We start from the raw sequence: 25,478 nt of genomic DNA on the forward strand, positions 1-25,478 counted from the left end.
TAAGGGTTAAGGAAGGATGTCTAAAGTGGCACAAGCTGAGAAAACGCACGACGATTGGACATTGTTTAGTTCAGTTTAGCTTTTTATTGTCATGAGCTACAGTGATAAGCTTTTTTTGTGGCGTGCTAATCAAATTACAATCGAGCCATCCACAGTCTACAGATAGGGAATAACGTTTGGTGCAAGATAAAGTCCAGTAAAGTCTGATTAAAGATAGTCCGAGGGTCTACCATGAGGTAGTTGGTAAGTCAGGACTACTCTCTAGTTGGTGATAGGATGGGTCAGTTGCCTGATAACAGCTGGGAAGAAACTGTCCCTGGATCTGTAACTGTGAGTTTCCACACTTCTGTACTTCTTGCCTGATGGGAGAGGGGACATTGGGGACGGGACTGCAATATACACATGAAAGTAGCCCCGTGATATTAATAAATCTTTGTAAATAAACCATTACTCACCATGTCACAACTGGGGTATAAACTTGTGTTATGATTGGAGAAAGCATCAGCTCTTTCTCATGCATGGTAATGAGTGCTGTCATCTGTGCAATATTGCAAGTGCATAGTTGATGAAAAACAGGTGCAATACACATATTATGTGCCTCAAAGAGTGATAGCTCAGTCATCTGGGTCAAAGACTCTTGATTTTCTGAAGCAGCTGCTTAGAATGTGTGCTCAGTGTGCGGGAGCAGTAAGCCCCCTCTCCTGACCTCGCCTGCATTGATGTACAGATGCTCCACTGCCAGCCCGTGCTCCCAAAGGCAAAGCCGCTGGACACCCGCCAACTCCACAGCTTCTGGCCAGGGGTTGGGAGAGATGGCTGGTGGGATTTCAGCCTGGACTCCTAATCCAGTAACAAATGACGGCTAGATATTGTAAAGATTGATTCAAAGGGCAGCACAGTATTGTAGCCGGTAGAGCCGCTGCCTCTCAGCAGTGCAGACCTGGGTTCGATCCTGACCTCGGGTGCTGTCTGTGTGGAGTTTTCACGTTCTCCCTGTGACCGCATGGGTTTCCTCCGGGTGCTCCGGTTTCCTCCAACATCCCAAAACCATGTAGGCTTGTAGGTTAATCAGCCTCTATAAAATTGCCATTTGCATGTAGGAAGTGGATGAGAAAGTGGGATAACATTTGGGTGGGTGATCGATGGTCAACATGGACTCGGTGGGCTGAAGGATCTGTTTCCATGATGTGTCTCTAAAATCAATTCTGTTTTGAAAGTCTCTGTGGCGTCAAGACTCAACCTCCACACTGATTGATTGATTGAAAGATACAGCATGGAAGCAGGCCCTTCAGCCCACCAAGTCCCTGCCGACCATCACCTATTCACGAGTTCTACGTTATCCCACTTTCACATCCACTCCCTACAAAATTGGGGTAATTGGGGTGCAAAATTAATCTACAAACACCGCACATCTTTGGGGTGTGGGACAAAGCCGGAGCACCCGGAGGAAACCCATGCAGTCACAGGAAGAGCATGCAAACTCCACAAAGACAGCACCTGAGGTCAGGATCGAGCCCGGGTCTCTGGGGCAGCAAGGCAGCAACTTTACTGACTGTGCCAATATGTCGCATTTGTTTTAAAGAAAGACTTGCATTTCTTTAGTGCCTTTCACAGCTTCACAGTGTCCCAAATAGTGCTCTATAGCCAAAGAACAGAAGGAAATAGCACACGGGTAGGTCACCGAGCCATTCAAACCTGGCCCACCATTGAATAGGATCATGGCTGATCTACCCCAGGCCTCCACTGCTTATGAGTGAGCTCCCCTATAGCCCTCAACTCCCCATACAATCAAAAATATATCTACCTCCACCTTAAATGCTTTTATTGATCTACTTCTTTGGAAACCACTCTTTGCAAAAAGAAAAAACGATCCACCTCAGTTTTAAATGACCCGCCACTTTTTTAACCTCAGTACTTTTGAAGACTAGTAACTGCTTTAATATAGGGGACACAGATCACACTATATAAGGTGTGAAGCCCCTGGCCATATTTACATGGGCGTATTTGCCAGCCGCTCATCTGAGGCAAAACTTCGAGAGGTTGGATGTATTCACGTAGAGATACATATTCAATGCAATCTCGTGGAAACATTGTGGAAAAGATTCAATTTCCCCCCCTTCCCCCACCTCTCCCATCCTCCGCCCCACCTCTACTTTCAATCTGAAGAAGAGTTCTGACCCGAAACGTCACCTGCTCTTTTTCTCCAGAGATGCTGCCTGACCCACTGAGTTACTCCAGCACTTTGTGTCTCGCTGCAAATGTACGATTGTGTAAAATTGTTCACAATCGTACAACATTAGAACAGCTTGGGATTTATCATTGCATCGAATTTATCCTTGGGTGTTCAAAACTATGATCCGGCTTCTGTGATAATAAATGAAAAATCAACTATATGAAACTAACCACACCTATGAGATTCTTGCAACCACATAGCTTTACATGTCCGCAACTTCTCCAATGCAATTAACTTGGTCTAAACTTAGCAGTAATCTCACAAAAAATTGGAGTCCTCTGAGAAAGGATCTTCAACCTGAACATTAACTCTTGTTTCACGATAATCTCAATGCAAGAGGTTTAAGACAGTAGTAGACTCAGCCAGGTCCATCACAGGCACAGCTCATCCCATCATTGAAACCTATCCCACCATTAGTGTACAAAATCATGAGAATAGATCGGGTAGACACACAGAGCCTCTTGCCCAGAGTAGGGGAATCGAGAACCAGAGGACATAGGTTTCAGGTGAGGAGGGAAAGATTTAATAGGAATCTGAGGGGTAAGGTTTTTATGTAAAGGGTGGTGGGTGTAAGGAATAAGCTGCCAGAGGAGGTAGCTGAGGCGGGTACTGTGAACATTTAGACGGGTACATGGATGGGACAGGTTTAGAGAGATATGGGCCAAATGCAGGCAGCTGGGACTAGTGTCGATGGGACATGTTGGCCGGTGTGGGCAGGTTGGGCCCCACGGGCCTATTTCTCCAGTAAGACTCGATGACAGCATCTACATAGATACTGCCCCAAGAAGGCGGCATCTATCACCAAGGATGCCCACTCTCAAGGGTCTGCCCTCTTTTCGTTTCTACCTTTGGGCAGGAGGTACAGAGGCCTGAAGTCTCACTTTGAAGTGACCTGCGCATCCCTAATCTTACCTCAGTGACAGATGAGTACAGACCACCGCTTGCACTAACACGGACTTGTTTCTAGTGTGTTTATGTATTCATGTCTTATTTTGTACTGTGTTTTTCTTTTCACTGCCTTGTGCCTGAATCTTTCCCTACACCACTAATAGCCTTGAAATGAGTTACACCGAGGCCTTGTTCATTGTGACCAGGGATTTCAACCAGGCCAACCTCAAGTGTGCGCTACCAAAATACTCTCAACACATCTCCTGTCCCACCAGGGTCCCTAACACGCTTGTCCAATGCTACACAACCATCAAAGACATCTTATACTCCAGCCCCGCTTGCATTGTGCAAGATCTGACTATTCTGCTGATCATCATGCTTACAAGCAAACACTGAAGTGTAAGGTTCCGGTACAGAAAGTCGTGAGGTGTTAATCTGAGAAAACACACGTTCCTAGATGACTGCTTTCAGTGGGTCAATCCATATTCAAGGACTCTGTGCCAAACTTAGATGGGTACGCCACTGCCATCACAGTTTAGTTTAATTTAGAGATACAGCGCAGAAACAGGCCCTTCGGCCCGCCGGGTCCGCGCCGACCAGCAATCCCCATACACTAACACTATCCTACACACCAGGAACAATTTACAATTTTTTTTAACAAAGCCAATTAACCTACAAACCTGCACGTCTTTGGAATGTGGGGGAAAACCGGAACACCCGGAAAAAACCCCTGCAGGTCACAGGGAGAAAGTACGATCTCCTTACAGACAGCACCTGTGGTCAGGATCAAACCCAGGTCTCTGGCGCTGTAAGGCAGCAAATCTACCGCTGCGCCACCGTGCTGCGCTTGACTGTCACAGACTTCATCAAAACCTGGTTGGCACGGACACGGTGGGCCGATGGGCCTGCTTCCACACTGTATCTCTAAAGTCTAAGGTCTAAAAACGTGTCAAGGAATACATGCCAAAGAAGACAAAATGAGTGTTCCCTAACTGGAAACCATGAGGTCCATTCCCAAGAGAAATCCAAGTCTGTGGCGTTCATGTCAAACAATCCCGAGAGGTACAAGAAATCTATTTACAACCATCATAAAGCGATCAAGGATGCTAAGAGGGAAGTTTGGACCAAGCTAGTCCCAGGATAGCCACAATGGGCGGCACGGTAGCGCAGCGGTAGAGTTGCTGCTTTACAGCGAATGCAGCGCCGGAGACTCAGGTTCGATCCTGACTACGGGTGCTGCACTGTAAGGAGTTTGTACGTTCTCCCCGTGACCTGCGTGGGTTTTCTCCGAGATCTTCGGTTTCCTCCCACACTCCAAAGACGTACGGGTATGTAGGTTAATTGGCTGGGTAAATGTAAAAATTGTCCCTAGTGGGTGTAGGATAGTGTTAATGTACGGGGATCACTGGGCGGCACGGACTTGGTGGGCCGAAAAGGCCTGTTTCCGGCTGTATATATATGATATGATGATGATATGAACATTTGTCGATTGTGGCAAGCCTTGCAAGCTATAACGAGCTACAACGTGAAGTAGTGCTGTATTTCTGGCAACAACATGTCCCCGATGAGCTCAATGCACTCTATGCTTTCCTTGAGCAGAAGGTCAGTGGAGGAACAGCACCCATCCCGACACCTTCACATGCACCTGAACCCAAAGTCAGTGTTGCAGTTGTCAGGTAGACACAAAATGCTGGAGTAACTCAGCAGGACCGGCAGCATGTCTGGAGAGAAAGAATGGGTGATGTTTCGGGTCGAGACCCGTCTGTTGCAGTTGTCAGATCAGCCTTCCTTAAAGTGGATCCGTGGAAAGCTACTGGCTCAGATGGAGATCAGAGCCGCATCCTCTGAACCTGCACTGACCATCTGGCAGAAGACATCTTTAACCTCTCCCTACTCCATTCTGAGGTACACACTTGCTTTAAGAAGTCCACTATCATCCTGGTGCCAAGGAAGATCAAGGTAGCATGCCTGATTGACTACCATCCAGTGGCTCTGACATCCACTGTCATGAAGTGCTTTGGGACACTGGTCATGACACACATTAACTCCAGCCTTCAAGACAGCCTTGATCCATTGCAGTTTGCCTCCGTTCACAACAGCCCCACCGCAGATGTCATCTCTCGGCCCTACACTGACTCCCAGAACATCTGAATAACACGACACATACACCAGACTCCCATTTATTGACTGTAGACCCACCTTCAACACCATAATTCCAATTAAACCCATCTCTAACACATTGCACCTTGGTATGGCAACTATTCTGCCCAAGACCACAAGAAATTACAGAGAGTTGTGGGTGTATGACCCACAAAGTACTCAACTAGACCATGGAGACAAAAGGAACTGCAGATGCTGGAATTTTGAGCAAAACACAAAGTGCTAGAGTAACTCAGTGGGTCAGGTAGAGGAGGGTATTGACAAATGACATTTTGCGCCTAAAGAAGAGTCGCAACTTGACCATCTGTCCCCCGATTTCCCTCCATAGATGCTGCCTAACCTGCTGAGTTACCCACCAAGACCATTCTTTTGCCTGATGGGAGAGGAGAAACATAAATGTCCCCTTCAGCAATAGATTTAGATGGTTTCCTTGTTCAAAATGCAATTGGCATTTCTCCTAATACTAAATGTTACAAGGCTATTTTACAGAGGCAGCACAGTGGCGCAGTGGAGGGGTTGCTGCATTTACAGCACCAGAGACCCAGGGTCGCTGCTGACGATGGGTGCTGTTGGTACGGAGTTTGTACGTTCTCCCTGTGACCACGTGGGTTTTCCTCGGGCGCTTCAGTTTCCTCCCACCTTCCAAAGATGTGCAGGTTTCTAGGTTAATTGGCTTCAGTAAAATTGTAAATTGTCCCCACTGTGTAGGATAGTGCTAGTGTACGGGGAGATCGCTGGTCGGCAGGAACTTTGTGGGCTGAAGGGCCTGATCTCTAAAGTCTCAAGTAAAGACTATTAATGCACGGTCATTTAAACAGAACACAAAAGTCATCTACAACCTTTCCTTCACATGTTGACATTTAGACAGTTGGAATTGTTTTGAAAGCCTATGCAATAGCAGCCCTCAAAAAAGTGCAGAAAATCTCTACAGTATCTTTATGCACTGCAATATGGGCCTGAATATTACAAGCCACTTTGATGCATATTTTTCCAATGATGGGTTTCATATGGATTTTTTTGGTGCATTGTTTACAAACATCACAAAAAAAATGAAAAGCGCTAGAGTTTTCTCAGGCAAAACACAAAGTGTTAGAGGAACTCAGGGGACCAAGCAACATCTGGTGAGAGAATGGACAGATGACGTTTTGGGTCGGGCCCCTTCTTCAGACTGAAGATGCTCCAACCAGCCAACCATTCCCTCCAAAGATGCTGCCTGACCCACTGAGTTCGTCCAGCACTTTGTGTTTTGCTCAAGATTCCAGCATCTAGGTTCCCATGTGCATCGAGCTTATATTAGACTGGCTTTCCCGCATGATTCTAGCTGCCCATATTAGTGTGGGATCTAATTGTGAAATGTTCTGTCCCATCTTGTGCAGGAAAGAACTGCAGATGCTGGTTTAAATCGAAGATAGACACAAAATGCTGGAGTAACTTAGCAGGCCAGGCAGCATCTCTGGAGAGAAGGAATGGGTGACATTTCGGGTCAGTCTGAGGAAGGGTTTCGACCCATTCCTTCTCTCCACAGATGCTACCTGTCCTGCTGAGTTACTCCTGCATTTTGTGTCTATCTGTTCCATCTTGTTTTGCATACCAAGGATTGAACTTCAAAAGTACATAAGATATTGAAGCTTCTTGAATGGCTGAGTGGGTGCCAACTGCTCCACATAAGAGCCTTCGTACTTGTCAATCATCAACTAAGTTCAGAGACTAACCCAAACAGCCTCCAGCAGAGTTAAAACCTTGCTATGGTTACTGTCTGATCAAACAGTGAAAAATTTACAGGTGATAGCTAGAAATAGAAAATGCTGGGAGCACTCAACAGGTCAGGACATCTGCCTTCAGAGATACAGATCCCACCATTGAAGAGGTCTATAGGAGCCACTACCACAAAAAGGCAGCCAGCATCATCAAGGACCCACACCACCCTGGCCACGCTCTCATTTCACTCCTGCCATCGGAAGGAAGGTACAGGATTCAGAAAACCGTGACCTCCAGGTTCAAGAACAGCTTCTTCCCAACAATCATCAGCCTCTTGAACACCACAAACACCAACTAAACTTTGAATTGTCTTGGCTGCACTAGGCACTTTGCGCTTTTGTGCACTAATATTGAGTTTTAAAATGTATTGATTTTGTTTTGTTTATTATGTTATCCATGTGTGCTGTGTTCACGGACCTGTTATCCGGCTGCAAGTAAGAATGTAATTGTTCCATTTTCGGCACATACTGTATGATAATGAATCACTTTTGACTCTTGACTTGATTCTCTTGAACAGAGTTAACATTTATTAGATTAGCTTAGTTTATTCTCACATGTACTGAGGTACAGTGAAAAGCTTCATGTTGTGCACTATCCAGCCAGCGGAAAGACTATGCATGATTACAATCAATCTGTCCACAATCAGGGTGTGTACAGATACAGGATAAGGGGAATAATGTTTAATGCAAGATAAAGTCCAATAAAGTCCGATTAAAGATAATCCAAGCGTCTCCAGTGAGGTAGACGGTAGGTCAGGACCGCACTCCAGTTGGTGATAGGACGGTTCAGTTGACTGATAATTTTAAGCTGCTGACTATCAATTTGCCATGGAACCAGCAAAAGTCAGGAGTCAAATATGTTTGAAGTTGCAGAGAAAGGAGAAAGTTGGAGAGAGCAAAGAGAATGGGTGGAAATATTTTTTTCTTCTTATACAGTCCCTCGGGATTGAGTGATTAGTTTGGACTGCTGTTCTATGCATTGGAGTGAGTGATAAGGCCAACATGGGCCCTGCATATGGGGTGGGAGTTGTCTGATTGGAAGGGTGGGTGGTTGTTTCTGAGGCGATGTACTCCTTCTGCCGTTTGTGTCATTCACCTTGTTCACCCACAACAATTTCTGTGTCATTTCTTACTTTTAATAAGGTTGTTGACCGAAAGTTATTCATACAATTACTCTTGGTTTCCATTTTATCACATGCATTTCCTTTCTTAAGTTAGTAAGTTATAGGAGCATTATTAAGGCGTTCAGCCCATCAATTCTACGCCGCCGTTCAATCATGGCTGATCTATCTTTCCCTCTCAACCCCATTCTCCTGCCTTCTCCCCATAACCCCCCCTGATACCTGTATAATCAAGAATCTATCCATCTCTGCCTTAAAAATGACCATTGATGACCTCCACAGTCTGTGGCAATGAATTCCACAGATTCACCATCCTCTGACTAAAGAAATTCCTTCTCATCTTCTGTTCACTCCACCCCCTTCTCTGGAATTAAACATGCTTGATTTCTAACGTTTCCTAGTTCTAATGAACCTAGGTCATCAACCTAAAGCATTAACTTTGGTTTCTCTCCAAGATGCTGTCTGACCTGCTCAGTATTTTCTGTTTTAATTACTTGCAATCAATTTGTTTTATCAATAAATAAATAATAATATTAAAAGTAGTTGTGAGTTCAGTCTGTGTGCATAACAAACTCCCAGAAACAATGTACGCACGACAAAAATAGACAGGTAAATTCTTTCCAGAAGTACTTTGATCTGGATAATCTCACAACAGAAATTTGTCATTCATAATTAGGCAGAAAAGAAACATACATTCAATCTGGTGTTGAATACATGGCCCAATAAGCACATTTTCCCGTATATTTTTTATTTAGGCCACGTGCTGTGAAACACTTACAACTTTTATGAAATACAGCATTACAAGAAGTCAGCACTATAAGGAGTTGCTGAACATAAGAAGCATATGCTTTGTGCCTTTGCTCATATATTTTAACATCGCACCAAATGTGAACAACATATTAAGTCTGAACTGACTGCCAGACTCAATTTATCATTCGTGTAAATCAATGGACGAAAAGTAGTTAGCGTCGCCCCAGCAGTTCTGTGGAAAACCACGGGCGATACCTTCTCCTTGGGCCGTTTGTCTCCTATATCCATGACTGCACCTTGCAGGGTGGAAACCAGAGATGAGTTGGACATCACATGCCAATGGTGGAGCGCTGATGTACATCAGTGCCTGCGTTTTAAGGCAACCATTAGTGTTGTGAATAACTTGACCTCATTCATCGGAATGGGTTCACCAACCTCCAGTAAAATTTGTCTAGCTAAATATGTGCCCAGTCTTATTTATTTTATTTACATTTTTAATTAATTTCTAGTTTAGGTATTTTAAATATGTGTAATGATTTTTCAATTTTAAAATCTTTTTAAAAATCATTTAAATGATCTATAAGGGTGTCAGGGGTTATGCGGAGTATTGTGTGGCCTACATTGTTTCCATCGATAGAGGGGCGGATTTATCAGGAGCATGGAGCAGCTAAAGCCCCCTAGGCAAATGAATTTTGAGGCAAGGGACCTGCCAGTGGAGTGGAGACAATGGAGGGAGGAGTTTGAGCTCTATGTTGATTTGAGCATGAAAGGGAAGGAAGTAACATTCCAGGTGGACGGTGGAGCCACATGTAACATCATTCCCAAGATGTATGCAAAGGGTGTGGATGAAACCGAGCAAGAATTGTCCATGTACAACAATACGACAGTGGTGCCTCTTGGGAAAAGCAAGGTGAGACTGGTGAACCCAAAGAATGGAAGGAAATACAAAGTAGAGTTTGTAGTCCTGGAGGAAGACTGCATTCCAATCCTGGAAAGCAGGGCAGCCCAGCAGATGGGGCTCATCTCAGTGTGTAAAGAGAACATAATGACATTGAATGACAGTGAAATCCCTCGGAGCAAGGAAAGATTGATAGCGGAGTATGCTGATGTGTTTGAAGGGACAGGTAAATCTGAGGGCAAGTACCCTGCTGGTAGCTGACAGCATAACGCTGGTGATCCATCCACCACGAAGAGTCCCTGTAGCCTTACGGAGTAAGCTGAAAGAGTTAGGCAGACTAACAGAAGCGGAAATAATTGCCCCAGTAGAGACCCACACACCATGGGTATCGAGCCTTGTGTGTGTAGAAAAGCCCAATGGGAAGTTGGGAGTGTGTTTAGATCCGAGGAATCTGAACAAGGGGCTTTAAAGAAGTCATTACCCAATGACGATGATTGAAGATGTCCTCACCGACCTGAATGATGCCAAGGTCTTTAGCACGTTTGATGCCAAGAATGGGTTTTGGCATGTGGAACTGGATGAGGAGAGTTCTCAGCTTACGACATTTAACACACCATATGGTAGATATAGGTGGAGACGCATGCCGTCTGGTCTGTCCACGGCCCCTGAGGAGTTCCAGCGACGACAGAACCAAGTGCTGGAGGGCCTGGAAGGAGTGAGGTCTGTTGCTGATGACATCCTAGTGTTTGGGAAAGGAAAAACAGCAGAGGAAGCAGATAGAGACCATGACAGGAAGGTTAAAGCTCTGATGGAGAGATGTCGTGACCGACACCTGAAGCTGAACATAGAGAAGGCAAAGCTGAAGGTGAAGGAAGTCACTTTCATAGGACATAGAGTCTCTGCTGCAGGACTGAAACCAGATCCAGGGAAGGTAGAAGCAGTGCTACAGTTGTCTAACCCAACGGATGTCCAAGGAGTTCAGCGATTTATTGGCTTTGTTGACTACTTGAGCAATTTCCTTCCTGGATTAAGCGACCTATGTGAACCGCTACGCAAGCTGACACAGAAGGATGTAGTTTGGTGGTGGGCACAGGTGCATGACAGGGCGGTGATGGACATAAAGAAGCTAGTAACTGCCGAGCCAGTACTCGGATACTATGATCCATCCAAGGAGCTGACAGTGCAGGCCGACGCGTCAGAAACTGGACTTGGTGCGGTGCTGATGTAGGAGGGCCATCCAGTTGCCTATGCCAGCAGGGCCCTGACGCATGCGGAGACCAGGTATGCACAAATAGAAAAAGAATTGCTGGCAGTGATGTTTGGTCTAGAGAGGTTCCATGTGTACACTGGAGATAATCACCACAAAACCACTTCATCGTGCACCAAAGAGATTGCAAAGGATGCTGGTGAGGATGCAGACCTATGGTGTGACAATAAGATACAGACCAGGGAAGGAGATGCAGCTTGCAGACACGCTGAGCAGAGCATATATTCAAATTGGCAAGACTGACAAGACCATGAGAGAACTGGAGACTGTAAACCTGGCAAGGCACATCCCAATAGCACAGCCTCTGCTAAATGGCAACAGAAAAAGATGAGACTATGCAGAAACTGCAAGAGGTGATCAAACGAGGTTGGCCAGAGAACAAGAAGGAGATTGACCCAGAACTTATCTCCTATTTCCATGTGAGGGACGAACTGAGTGTTGGAGATGGCCTCCTATTTAGGGGAGAGAGTAATCATCCCTAAATCCAGGAGACGCAACATGCTCACACGAGTACATGATTCTCACATTGGTGTGAATGGCTGTCTAAGAAGGGCAAGAGAATGTCTGCACTGGCCCGGAATCAAGGACTTCGTACCAGAAATGTGAGACATGTCAAGCTCAAGGGAAAGAGCAACCAAAAGAAACACTACATTCCCATGAAATTCCAGAGAGGCCATGGGCAAAGGTGGGTGCAGAGTTGTTCCACTTGGATGGAAGGAACTATTTGGTCACTGTGGACTATTTCTCAGGATATTGGAAAATAGACTATCTAGAAAAATCACTGGCAGTGAATGTCATCTTTAAAATCAAAGGCCAGTTCGCAAGATATGGAATACCAGATCAGCTCATCACAGATAATGGGCCACAGTTCACAGCTGAGGAGTTCAAGAGATTTACCAAGAAGTGGCAGTTTGAACATACGAGCGCATCACCCTATTATCCACAGAATAATGGAAAGGCGGAGAGCAGTGTGAAAGATGCAAAGTCATTGCTGAGGAAGGCTAAGGCTGCCTGAGCAGACCCTTATCTGAGCGTACTAGCTTTTCGCAACACACCAACACCTGGCATGAGTAGCAGTCCAGTTCAAAGATTGATGAACAGACGTACCAGGACCATTCTACCGACTACTCAGAGGCTGCTCAAACCTGAAATTCAGGAAAAGGTAGGAGATGAGTTGAGAGCAGCTAGAGACAGACAAGCAGACTACTACAACAGAGGATCTCAAGATCTGATAACCCTGAAAGCTGGCGATCCAGCTCGAGTGAAGCCGACCGATGATCGACATCAGCCCTGGAGGAAGACTGTGGTTGTAGGCCGTGTTGCGCAACCCAGATCTTATGAAGTCAGAACCGAGGACGGCGTCATCTATTGTCGGAATCGGCGCCATCTGATGAAGACCAACAAGCCATTTCATCGCATTGATGTTGACCTGGATGACCTGGTGACGTTGCCTGAACTGGAGCGAGAAAATCGACCTATAAGCCGACCACCGGTCCCCCAGGGAGCATCAAACCCTGATAACAGGATCTGGTAGATGCGTTCGAAAACCACGCTATCTGCAGGATTATGTGCCCAAATAAGGATAGGGCCTGTACATGCAGTTGAGTATGGATGTAAAGGCTATTAGGTTATGTTTAAAAAGTTAATGGAACATTTTCGGTTATAGTTTGATATGCGTAGTTTTATGTAGAAGTAGTGGTAATGGCCATTTTAAGAAACTAAATAAATAAATAAAGAAACAAATTAATAAATAAAAAGGGGAAAGGGAATGAGGAACCAGACATGTGTTGTTCAAAGTTTAGATAATTCCGAGCACTGAACTGTCGCAGATCCAAGAGAGGAGAATTTGGAAGCTACCACGGAAATGGATTGTCAAAGGCATGTTGGAAAATGGACTGTTGGAGACATGTTGGACAGGGAAATAAGATGCCATGGAAGAATTTAATTTATTGTCATACATGTAAAGTTCCTGTACATATCTGTTTTGTAAATAAAGGGGGATGTTGTGGTAATAGCACGCTCTGTGGTGCAGTACCGAGGATATAATACCCATGAGGCAGTAGCCAAGGGGATCCTGAAATAAAATGGCTGAACTCAAGACTCGAGTGTAAAGCCTCTGTTAATTAGTTGTGTAGCTGTAATGGAGCAGGTTACAGAAAGGAAACACAATAACAAAACAGGGAGAAGACAGGAAACTGCGGTTGAGAGGGAAAGATAGATCAGCCATGATTGAATGACGGCGTAAACTTGATGGGCCGAATGGCCTAATTCTGCTCCTAGAACTTATGAACTTACATCAATTTTTAACAGTATTAACGTAATGTCTCTGAGACATATTACAGATATGTTATATTAATCACATAACTGATCACTCATACATATAACAAATTAATCATATCAATTAATGTAACATATCAAAACATGTAACAGATTCATCATACATATAACATATTAATCATATCAATCTGTTATATGATTAATATAGCATATCATATCATATCATATATATACAGCCGGAAACAGGCCTTTTCGGCCCTCCAAGTCCGTGCCGCCCAGTGATCCCCGCACATTAACACTATCCTACACCCACTAGGGACAATTTTCACATTTACCCAGCCAATTAACCTACATCTGCAATATATCTCAGAGATATTACGTTAATACTGTTAAAATTAATTAAAATAATTTTGATGAATCTGGTGTTACAGATTAATATGATTAATCCATAACAAGAGGAAGAAAAAACAATTATATTAATCTGTTATGTGATAAATATAACATAATTAATATGACTATTAATTATGGAAAGATACAAAATGCTGGATTAGCTCAATGTGTAGGCAGCAGCCTTGGAGAACATGGATAGGTGACGTTTCGGGTCGGGACCCTACTTGAGACATTCAGACTGAAGAAAGGGTCCTGACCCGAAGCATCACCTATCCAGATTCTCGAGGGATGCTGCCTGGCCTGCTGAGCTACTCTGGCATTTTGCGTCTTTTCTTGGTAAAACAGTATCTGCAGTTCATTGTTTCTACTGATTATTCATTATATCATTAGCATTATTAATATAATTAAATTAATTAATAACTACATTATTAAGTTAAAAGGTGTCCAAGAGTGATCTGGGCTTTCCGATGCAGGTCCCATGGAACACTACCTGAGGTCCAGTCACTGTTCACCAGCCGCCTCCACTTCACAGAGCGGACCAGGAGCAGAGACCTTCAGGATCATCAGTCATAGTTCATAAGTTATAGGCTATTCGGCCCACCAAGTCTACTCTGCCATTCAATCATGGCTGATCTATCTTTCCCTCGCAACCCCATCCTCCTGCCTTCTCCCCATAACCCCCGACACCCGTACTAATCAGGAATTTGTCAATCTCCGCTTTAAAAATATCCATTGATGGCCCCCACAGCCGTCTGTGTAAATGAATTCCGCAGGTTCACCATCCTCTGACTAATGAAATTCCTCCCCATCTTATGGCATAGATATGCAGCATGGAAACAGGCCCTTCGGATCACTTGTCCATGCCAACCAAGATGCCCGTCTAAGCTAGTCCAATTTGCCTGTGCTTGGCCCATACTTCTCAACCTTTCCTATCCAAGTACCTGTCTAAATGTCTTTTAAATTGTACCTGCCTCAACCACTTCATCTGGCAGCTCGTTTTATATATAGTACGTACCACCCTGTGTGGTCCTTGGGTTCCTATTTCCCCTCTCTATGAACCATGGAAGGTGAATTTTTCATCAGCAAAAGCATTCAAGGAGTTGAGGGGAGGAATGCATGGGAAGGGGATGGGGGTGGAGAGGGGGGTGTTGTTGTGTGAGCAGGCAATGTGCCAGATTGTAATCTAGCCCATATTTTAATGCTTTGTTTTCCTTCAGCTTTTCAATAAGAAACTTTACTCCCTTTTATTGAAAGACATTTCCACTCTCCTTTCCTGTAATATATAATTTAATAATGTTTTTCTTGAAGCATAGAGTGGTGTTACCTCTTGTTGTTATAATAAGCTTCTACGGGCAGCACAATTGCGCAGTGCTGCCTTGCAGCGCCAGTGACTCGGGTTTAATTCTGACTACGGGTGCTGTCTATATGGATGTTTGTATGTTCACCCAGTGACCATGAGGGTTTTCTCTGGGTGCTCAGGCTCCCACACTCCAGAATTTGGCTTCTGTAAATTGTCCCTAGTGTGTAGAATAAAACTAGTGTATCGATATACTAGTTCTGTAGTGTGATTGCTGGTCGGCGTGGACTCAGTGGGGCGAAAGGCCTGTATCTGTGAAACCTAAAGTCTACTGTGGTTTTGAGGAGTTAGTATTTAGATAGTTTAATCACCACATATTTTTCTATGCTAGGAACTCAAAGCTATCCTATTTGACAGACCACTCTTTACGTACTTACTTTTCCATGTCACAATTGCCCTATTTTACTGTATGTTTGGGCTGCAGAATTAAGACATAGGATTCAGTGTGTTGCAAATGGATTAAGTAAGTTTCATTTCCTTACCTGAACAGCCCAGTTCCCAGAAGTTTCGGAAACCCGATAAGTATGAACAAAAGTCTGATTCCTAGATAGAGAGGGAGAGAGAGAGGACACGTTTTTAAAGAACTATCTGGTAAGATTTTAAAACTGAGGTAAGATTTGGGAACTGTGCTTTGTGTTGGAACTGAGATTGCAGGACAATAGACAATAGGTGCAGGAGTAGGCCATTCGGCCCTCCGAGCCGGCACCGCCATTCAATGTGATCATGGCTGATCATTCTCAATCAGTACCCCATTCCTGCCTTCTCCCCGTACCCCCTGACTCTGCTATCCTTAAGAGCTCTATCTAGCTCTCTCTTGAATGCATTCAGAGAAATGGCCTCCACTGCCTTCTGAGGCTGAGAATTTCACAGATTCACAACTCTCTGACTGAAAAAGATTTTCCTCATCTCCGTTCTAAATGGCCTACCCCTTATTGTTAAACTGTGGTACACATGTACAACTCATTGTGTGTTAATGAAATATCTGGTAATTGAAAACCATTGATGTAATAAATTGATGTGAGTATTCGTGCAAAGTTAAATGGTTTTACATGCTGCCAATCCTCCAAGGAGTGAAAGTGAAACCTGTAAAATGGCTACTTTCCCCTCCTTTTCAGCTGCTCGTGATTAGAGGGACTGGCTTGCATTTCCATGACACCATTCACGAGTCTCAGAATGTTCCAACAGGCTTTGCAGCCCATCAAGCACATTTGAATTGAGCCACTGTTGTGGTCTCCCCATTAATTCCTGGGAATCTTTAACTCTTGATCACTCAAAGTGGAAAGGAACATTCAGGATGGGATTGAGAAGTTTCAGCTAATTCGCCAAGAGCTTTCAGGGGCTGTATTAGTGTGTAGGAAGGAAATGCAAATGCTAGTTAGCACCGAAGACAGACAAAAAAAGCTGGAGTAACTTAGCGGGTCAGGAGAAAAGGAATAGGCCAAGAAGGGTCTCAGCCTAAAACACCACCTATTCCTTTTCTCCAGAGATGCTGCCTGACCCGCTGAGTTACTCTAACCTTTTATGTCTATCTTCAAAAGCTGTATTTAGTACTGGAAAGAATACTTCACGTCACAACCTATTCTCCTACCTACACTGTCAGCTATCTCTTCCCCCAGCTGTGGTGGGGCTGCAGCTCATTTATTAACCTCACCTTTTTTGTTTTGTGTTGGTTTGTGGTTGTGTGTGTAATTGCTTATCTTATTGCTCTTATTGTTGGACTGTGGGTGACGAAATCTCGTGCAAAAGACTTGTTTTTTTTGGATGACAATAAAGGTAATTCTGATTCTGATTCTAATACAGCCCAAGTAGAAACAACAAGTCATCATTGATCCTGAGGTGCTGCACGTAGAGACGAAGGTTTTAGGTTTAGGTTTAGATTTATTATTGTCATGTGCACCAAGATACCCTTAAAAGCTTTGTTCTGCGTGCAATCTGATCTAATCAGATAATGCTGTCGATAAACAGTATCAAGCTAGACACAAATACAATAGGTAGAGCAAAGGAAAAGATAGAGAGTGCATGATATAGTGTTCAACATTGTAGTGCACCACCTTCAGAGGCAAAATCCAGTGTCTGCAATGGTGTAGAGATGAATTGGACAGTGTCCAAGCTTATGGAAGGACGGTTCAGAAACCTGATAGCAGGGGGGAAGAAGCTGTTCCTGAGAATGGTGGTGTGCACTTTCAAGCTTATGTATCTTCTGCTCGACAGATGCCAGGAGAAAGAATGATTAGAGTGGGGCAATTATGTTGATTATGTTATAGTTCTCAGCAGTGATGGAAATGAGGGGTACGCAGGGGGACGGTGTTTCCCTAGTTTTCAATTTCCAGCTCGGCTTTAATGAGCACTGCAGAAAGATTCGAGTCATTTATCACTTTATTCAACTCAGACGAAAACGATTTGTTAACTGTCACTGTTAGCACTTGTTAACAGCCAGTAGTTAACAGGTAGTAGTTATACAATGTGTCATCAATACATCGGTCCACATTCTTCAGTAAATGTAATTGTGTTTTGACCATGCATTAATGACACCGCGTTCCTTTGAATAAAATTCAAGGGAGAATTTCTTAAACTCACTGTCAGGGCTACCGGACCGCGAGCATGGGCTGAGGTAAAGTCACGTTATTTTATTATTCCACGTTATTTTATTTGCCGCTGTGCCCCTCTGCCGCTGTGTCTCAGTTGGTTCAGTTAAATTAGAATGGATGGGGAGAAAATTAAATAAGTATTACCAATAGTTTTTTCTAGCCTAAATCGTGAGTGGTGAATATTTTATTGTGGGTGGTTTTATTTAGCAAAACAATAGTGCAAGCGGAAATATTTTATTATATATCACTATCAAATTTTATTATCACTATCAAATCACTATCAAATATCTATAAATTTCAAATTTGTGTACCTCTGTGAAAATGAGCATACTGAGATATTTTGAAAGACAGCGTCTTCAGATCGATGAAGAAATAAATGATAATGAAAACACTCAGCCAGAAAAGAAGGCAAAATTACTTGAAAATGATAATGTAACTGATGCAGCTGTTTCGCCTGATGCTGCATGTGAAGACATTTCAAAAGATATTGAAAAATGTGATCTTCCAGACTGTTGGCCACAAGAAATGTACTTAAACAAAAAGAAAGAATATCCCTGGCTAATTGTTAAAAACAGAAAACTAGGATGTAGTGTATGCAACAAGTGTCATCTTGGACTTGAACGAACACAAGGAATTCATTTGTCTCGTGAGTGGTGCAGTGTTAATGTAGTAGGCGTGAGTGATAACAAAGCAAAACAGTTAATAAGTTTAAGAAAAAAGATTTTTAAGCACAAAAATAACGAAGCTCATATCAGATGCCAAAAAATCAATGAAACAGCTGAAAAAAAAGCAATCGAAAATGTAGTGTATATGTCACTGATAAAGGACGAAGCAAAAACAGGTCGAGTTTTTAGAACTGTATCTAATATTGTACACAAAGGTAGGCCCTACACAGATATGTCTTCTGATATTGAACTGCAAGAAAGAAACGGCATCGACTAAACGGTTCTACACTCTCGTAAGTCATATGCAGATGTTTCTCACCACATAGGGAACCAGATGCGAAAGACAGTGGTGGAAAATATAATTTCAAAACAATCTAAAATGTCTATTATGATTGATGAATCTACTACTATTAATGGGAAAACAGTTCTCGTAGTCTGCTTGAGAGCACCAGTTGGTGAATCTTCCCAACCTATATCATTCTATTTTGACTTAGAGCATATGAAACTTGGTGCAAATGCAAAATCTATATATGATGGGCTTCTAAGTTGCTTACAAAGAGGTGTTTTTTCAATACAGTACCTAAAAGAAAATGTGATATCACTTGTAACTAATGGTGCATCAGTAATGTTAGGACGAAATGCAGGGGTTGCAAAACTATTTCTTGATGATTTCCCTAATGCAACTGTTTGGCACTGTGCCAATCACAGGCTTGAACTCAGTGTAGGTGATGCTATAAATGAAGTTGCAGGTTTGAATCATTTTCAGATATTTTGTGATAAATTGTATTCCTTATATCATAGGTCTCCTAAGAATCAGGATGAGTTAACTGCATGTGCTGAGGCTCTTCACTGTCAACTGTTGAAAATTGGTCGTGTTTTCAGTGTGAGATGGGTTGCTTCATCTTACCGAACTGTAAAGGCAATGTGGCAGTCTTATAAAGCTTTTTGGGAGCATTTTGGAAAACCACACTGTGATGCTTCAAGATCTAGTGCAGAGAGAGCAAAGTACGAGGGGCTGAAAAAAGTATTAGAGCCATCAGCTTTCGTAAATAATTTGGGCTTGTTGATGGACAGTTTGCTAGAGTTGTCTGAACTGTCACTTGAACTGCAGAACCGAAATTGTACACTTAGAAAGCACATGAGGAAATTAAACGAACTATCAAGGTTCTTGAATGTCAAATAGAGGAGCCAGGAAAATTTTATACTCAAGTGGAGAAAGCAACAAGCCAGATGATATTTAATGGAATAAATTTGAGAGCTGTAAAGTACCTACTATACATAGGCAACAGTTTTTGAGGAGTTTAATCAATAATATGAAATCCAGGCTGCTTGAATCTACAACAGCTTCCAATGATAAATGTAAAAAGTTAATTAATGAGTCAAAATATTTAGATTATTAACAATATTCCAGAAGATTCACTTTTTACCTTTAGGGATAATGATATAGAAGAAATGGCAGAACAATTTGGCTTAAATGGTCGGCTTTCTGTCAGAGCCTTCAGAGAATTCAAGGAATCTAAAGGGAAGATAGTTTCTGCAGATTTTCAGCAGCTGGTAACGGCTGTAAATACAATTCCGGTATCAACAGCAGACTGTGAAAGAAGCTTCAGTGGCATGAATTTCTGCATGTCACCACAACGTGCAAGACTTCAAACTGATCATCTCTCAACTCTTCTATTTATTAAGTTGGTGGGACCTCCTCTGTCAAAATTCAACCCCGAAGAATATGTGAGGACATGGCTTCTTAGTGGCAGAAGGCGTGCTGAAGAAACGGCATGCAGAAAGAAAGAGAAGGTGACAGAAAAAAATTGAGATTATATACCATTTTTATGGAACATTTTGTAATGTAAACAGAGAGAGAGAGAGAGAGAGAGAGAGAGAGAGAGAGAGAGAGAGAGAGAGAGAGAAGCTTTGGAAAGGGTGCAGAGGAGGTTTACCAGAATGATGCCTGGATTAGGGGATATTAGCCACAGGGAGAGAGAGGTTGGACAGACCTGGATTGTTTTCTCTGGAATGCCAGAGGTTGTGGGGGACACCTGATAGAAATATATAACATTATGAGAGACTTAGATAGGGTAGACAGTCTGATTTTTTTCCCAGGATAGAAATTCAAATACTCAAGGGTGTAGCTTTAAGTTGAGAGGGTCAAAGTTTAACGATGTGCGGGGCAAGTTTTTTACATAGAGGGTGGTGATTGCCTGGAAGGCGCTGCCGGGGAGTGGTTGTTGCGGGAGTGGTTGTTGCGGCAGATATGATGGTGGCATTTGGGAGACTTTTGGAATGGGCACATGGACGTGCAGGGAATAGCGGGATGTGAGTTATTTGCAGGCAGAAGAAGGGTCTCAACCCGGAACCAGCACCTGTTCCTTTTCTCCAGAGATGCTGTCTGACCCGCTGAGTTACTCCAGCTTTTTGTGTCTATCTTCAGATAAGAGTTGGTCTTGGCATCATGTGTGACACAGACGTCATGGGCCGAAGGGCCTGTTCTTGTGTTGTACTGTTCTATGTTCTGCCTTAATTCTGTTATCTTACACTTGTCCTTGCTTCATGCCAGCAAGGAATTTCATTATACCCTGGCGTATATAACAATAAACCAGGGGTGCAGTGCTGCCGGACTTACCGGAGCGCCGCTCAGGCACCTCTGTAAACAAAAAGCCAAAATAACTAGCGGGGAATTTTAACTGGCGGGGAATTTAACAGCGGTCGCTCCGGCACCAGTGACAGCTCCGGCACCAAAAACATTAGCACTGCAACACTGCAATAAACTAATATGATTTTGTAATGGAAAGACTCTGCAACAGTTTATTTACAAACTGCAAAACACGACCCCCCTTTGCTAAAGGTGTTATATACATGAAGACGGTTCACACCTTTCTGTGTCCTTGTTGAGTCTGGTTTCCGTTTAACCCACCCGAGAGGCTCATTTTTATTAACTCGACGGATAGTCAGATTAATATAAGAAGATAGCTGCAGATGCTGGTACAAATCGAAGGTTTTTATTCACAAAATGCTGGAGTAACTCAGCAGGTCAGGCAGCATCTCGGGAGAGAAGGAATGGGTGACGTTTAGACCCGAAACGTCACCCATTCCTTCTCTCCCGAAATGCTGCCTGACCTGCTGAGTTACTCCAACATTTTGTGGATAGTCAGATTAAATGTGTAGGAAGGAACTGAAGATGCTATTTTAAACAAGATAGACACAAAATGCTGGAGTAACTCAGCGGGTCGGACAGCATCTCTAGAGGGAAGGAATAGGTGACTTTTCGGGTCGAGACCCTACTTCAGACTGTCAGATTAACATCCACGGCAACTCTGCAGTCTCCTCTCCCCACCCATCTGCACACAGCCTCACTAAAAGGCCGATTTGCAGGATTATGAGTGGAATGGATGGGAAATTGTGGAAGATTAAAAACCGTGAAAGCTGTTAAAAACTAAACCGTCGCTCCGCCAGAGGCGACTTCCAGACACCGCCTGTTGCTCCTGACATTGAAACATTTACGCGTTTCAGCAGTTAGCCCTCTGCGTAAATACAGCCAAAGTCCAATGTCTGCAATGGTGTAGCAGTGAATCGGAAAATATTCTAGCTAAGAGAAGGATGGTCCAGAAATCTGATAACAAAGGGGAAGAAGCTGTCCCTGAGTCTGGTGCGTGCGTGCTTTCAAACTTCTTACCTTCTGCCTGACGGGAGCAGGGAGAAGAAGGAATGACCGGGATGGGACAAGTACTTGATTATGTTGGCTGGTTTTCCAAGGCAGCGTGAAGTGTGGATGGAGTCAATGGTGGGAAGTCTGGTCTGCGTGGTTGACTGGCTACATATACAAGGGAATGTGCTCGCAGAGAGTGAGTGGTATCCAGGCAGTGTGGCCACGGATAGTGTCCAGGGGAGTGCGTGTCCAGGAAGTGGGGGGCGGGGGGGAGGCGGTTTAAGTGGGTATTATCGGCGTGGACACGGTGGGCCAAATGGCCTGTTTACATGCGGTATCTCCAAACCAACCTAAATGTATACATGTGTGTATGTGTTTTCCAAGATTTTAGATCAAAATCTGTTAACATATCCCGAAGGACAGGACCAAACGATGAAAGAAGAATTTACAGAAGAAATCACTAACGAGTTTCATTTTCAATACGACTAGTGAAGTATCTCAGCGGAATCCCCGCAGCTTTCCTGATACTTTTCATCAGAAGGAAATTAAAATGCGGTGGAATGTTCACAAGGGGTCACAAGCGAGATGCTGCCTGACCCGCTGAGTTAGTCCAGCACTTTGGGTCTTATTTTGTAAACCAGCATCTGCAGTTCCTTGAGTCAACACAAGCGACTGCAGATGCTGGAATATAAGAAAATAACTGCAGATGCTGGTACAAATCGAAGGTATTTATTCACAAAATGCTGGAGTAACTCAGCAGGTCAGGCAGCATCTCGGGAGAGAAGGAATGGGTGCAGATGCTGGAATAATGAGCGAAGGGGGGGGGGGGAGAAACAGACTCTTGGAGGAACTCAGAGGGTCAGGCAGCATTCGTGGAGGGAGATCAGGCTGAAGAAGGGTCCCGACCTGAAACTTTTTCTGTAGAAAGAAACTGCAGATACTGGTTTATGCCGAAGACAGACACAAAGCGCTGGAGTAACTCAGCGGGCCAGGCAGCATCTCTGGGGGGAAAAAAGATGGGTCGAGACCCTTCTTCCATTTCCCACTTTTTCTGTCCATTTTCCTCCATCCGTCCTATCTGACCCTTCCAGCGTTCTGAAGAAGGGTCTCGAACAGAAACGTCACCCATTCCTTCTATCGAGACGCTGCCTGTCCCGCTGAGTTACTCCAGTTTTTATGTCTATCTTCGGTGTAAACCAGCGTCTGCAGTTCCTTCCTCCAGAGTTCTTCCATCAGTTTGTTTTGTATTTTTTACTGGAAATGTTCAGCCAACCGTCTTAAAGTTTCTGGGCGCCTTCCGTTGCCTTTTTGTTTTCATTAACTGACCATCATATCGGGATTATTTTTAAACTGCAACATTGCTTTTTGTTCCCGTTTGGTCAAATAGGAGGCGGGTTGTGAAAGTATAGGGGGTTTTAATTTTCATTTTGTATCAAGTTTTCTTCCGTCCCCCCCCCATAACCTATGCCCCGGAGGCGAGGTGTTAAATATCGTTATTCTCAGTAATGCATTTTCTCCGCGGTTCACTCCGTCCCTCGAAGCGCAGTAAATGATAACACATTGTACGCCATCTAAATCTAGCAGTCACAATCCCTCACAGCGGGCTAAGCAACGCCGTCGGTTGAAGCGTGGGGCAAGGTTGACGAAAGGTGTTGAATATTTGCTGTTATAAATGTTACAGCCAGCACCTTGTACAGAATTCTACGTCAAAACTATTTTACGAAAACACCTATTCGTAGTTTATTTAAAGCCAAGCCACATGTCAATTTAGTCACTGTTTCAAAAATGCAAATTCGGCTTTGTAATTATTGTGGTATTTGCGTTTCGTATCAATGTTCTAATACTAAATGTCAAGTGTTTGGGAATGTTCAGTTTAGTTTATTGTAACGTGTACAGTGAAAAGTTTGTGTTACCCGCTAACCAGTCAGCGAAAAGACAATACATGATTACAATCGACCCATCGAGCACAGAATGTAGAAGCAAAGAACCGCAGATGCTGATTTACAACAAAGAAAAAGGCACAACGTGTTGCAGTAATTCTGTCTGAAGAAGGGTTCCGAGCCGAAACGTCACTATCCATGTTCTCCAGAAATGCTGCCCGACCCGCAGAGTTACTTCAGCAGTTTGTGTTTATTTAATGTGTTTGTGAATGTTTGAAATCGTTATGAATAAACAGGCTTGGGGCGTTTTATGTCTGGGATAGATTCCTGGGCAATCTTCCAGTTACAGATTTGCAGACCTGTAAGTATTAGATATTGCAAAATCTCTATCACAAAACTAGCAGAGCCTAGCAGCTTCCCGACTGGATAAAGATATTATCCAGAAATGTTGTCCTAGCGAGCAAGCCCGTCGCATTACTGCGGCTCAAAGTGCTAGAGTAACTCGGCAGGTCAGACAGCAATGTTTTTTTGGAGAACATTGATAGGCGACGTTTCGAGACCTAACAGTGTTCTCCGGGGATGCTGCTTGACCTGCTGAGTTACTCCAGCACTTTCTGTCGTTTTGTTTATTAACTGGCATCCGCGTTTCCTTGTTTCTTCATTACTGCGGCTCCTCGACGCTCGAAACCAAACCAATTCTCATTCCTGAGATTCCCTCAGCAACCGTCGGAGATTTATTTGAACGTCGATTGAACTCCTTCAGAGTCAAGTGTCCAGACAGAGTTAGACCTGGCAATATTGGGGAGCCGTGCAAGATGTTAAACGGATCCTTGATACCCACACAGGTTAACAAGAGGGAATTAATTCCTAGCATGCGGTGTTGATACCTGTGAACAGGATAGACCGGAGTGTACAAAGGCCGTTAGAATCGCACTCGATTACTCGCGTGTAGAATTAACGATGCATCTGTTTATTACTCGGGAATTAAGGTCAAGCGATATGTTCCCTCCGGTCAAGGAACAACCATCCCCTCTCCCCAACTCGGAGTCAAAACCCAATGCCATGAATTAACAGCGTTTCTATTCATCTCATCCACGCTACTTTGTGTTGGGCTCGGCTGGTTAAATAGATCTAAAGCCCACACGCTCCCGTACTTACAGCACGCACAGACAATATGCTCCTGGCACGGTCTCGCTATCTCGGATCAGGTAACTCCCGTCTTTCCCCATCGATGCCAAGCGATCTTCAGTCTCTGCGCGGGTGATGCGTGCGTGATAGACGGGCAACCTCATGTTTCCAAAAAGGTGACTGAATGGCATGGGCTCTCTCTCTCTCTCTCTTTCACCCCCCCCCCCCCCCCCCCCTCTCTCTCGGCCGCGTCTCTGGTTTACAACAACTGTGTGGGTTCAGCGCGATCACCGCCTGACTTCCTGAGTGATAGCATTGATGGTTGAGAACGCTGATAGATGCATGTCCCATTCGGTGTCTGCTTCAAGATAAACATGTTTATCTTCTCACAATCAAGTTCAAACATCCGAGGATTTTACGGTGATACAGGAAATACAGCAAAAGCTGAGAACTTGTGTCCAATTTCGTATTTGTTG

At 43.9% G+C, this 25,478-nt stretch overlaps 1 protein-coding gene across 1 annotated transcript in view; it reads right to left on the reverse strand.

Annotated features, from left to right (window-relative positions):
• The window catches only part of LOC144595063 (SH2 domain-containing protein 1A-like), a 58,405-nt gene extending 33,212 nt beyond the window's left edge, over positions 1 to 25,193 (reverse strand). The window contains exons 1-2 of the mRNA XM_078402066.1: positions 25,033 to 25,193; positions 15,581 to 15,641 (exon numbers count right to left, since the gene is read on the reverse strand). Coding sequence (XP_078258192.1) covers positions 15,581 to 15,641; positions 25,033 to 25,193 — 222 coding nt within the window. The remainder of the gene's footprint in view (positions 1 to 15,580; positions 15,642 to 25,032) is intronic.
• Positions 25,194 to 25,478: the final 285 nt, after the last annotated feature.

The sequence above is a fragment of the Rhinoraja longicauda genome, chromosome 7 (assembly GCF_053455715.1).
Source record: "Rhinoraja longicauda isolate Sanriku21f chromosome 7, sRhiLon1.1, whole genome shotgun sequence".
Taxonomy (NCBI): Eukaryota; Metazoa; Chordata; class Chondrichthyes; order Rajiformes; family Arhynchobatidae; genus Rhinoraja; species Rhinoraja longicauda.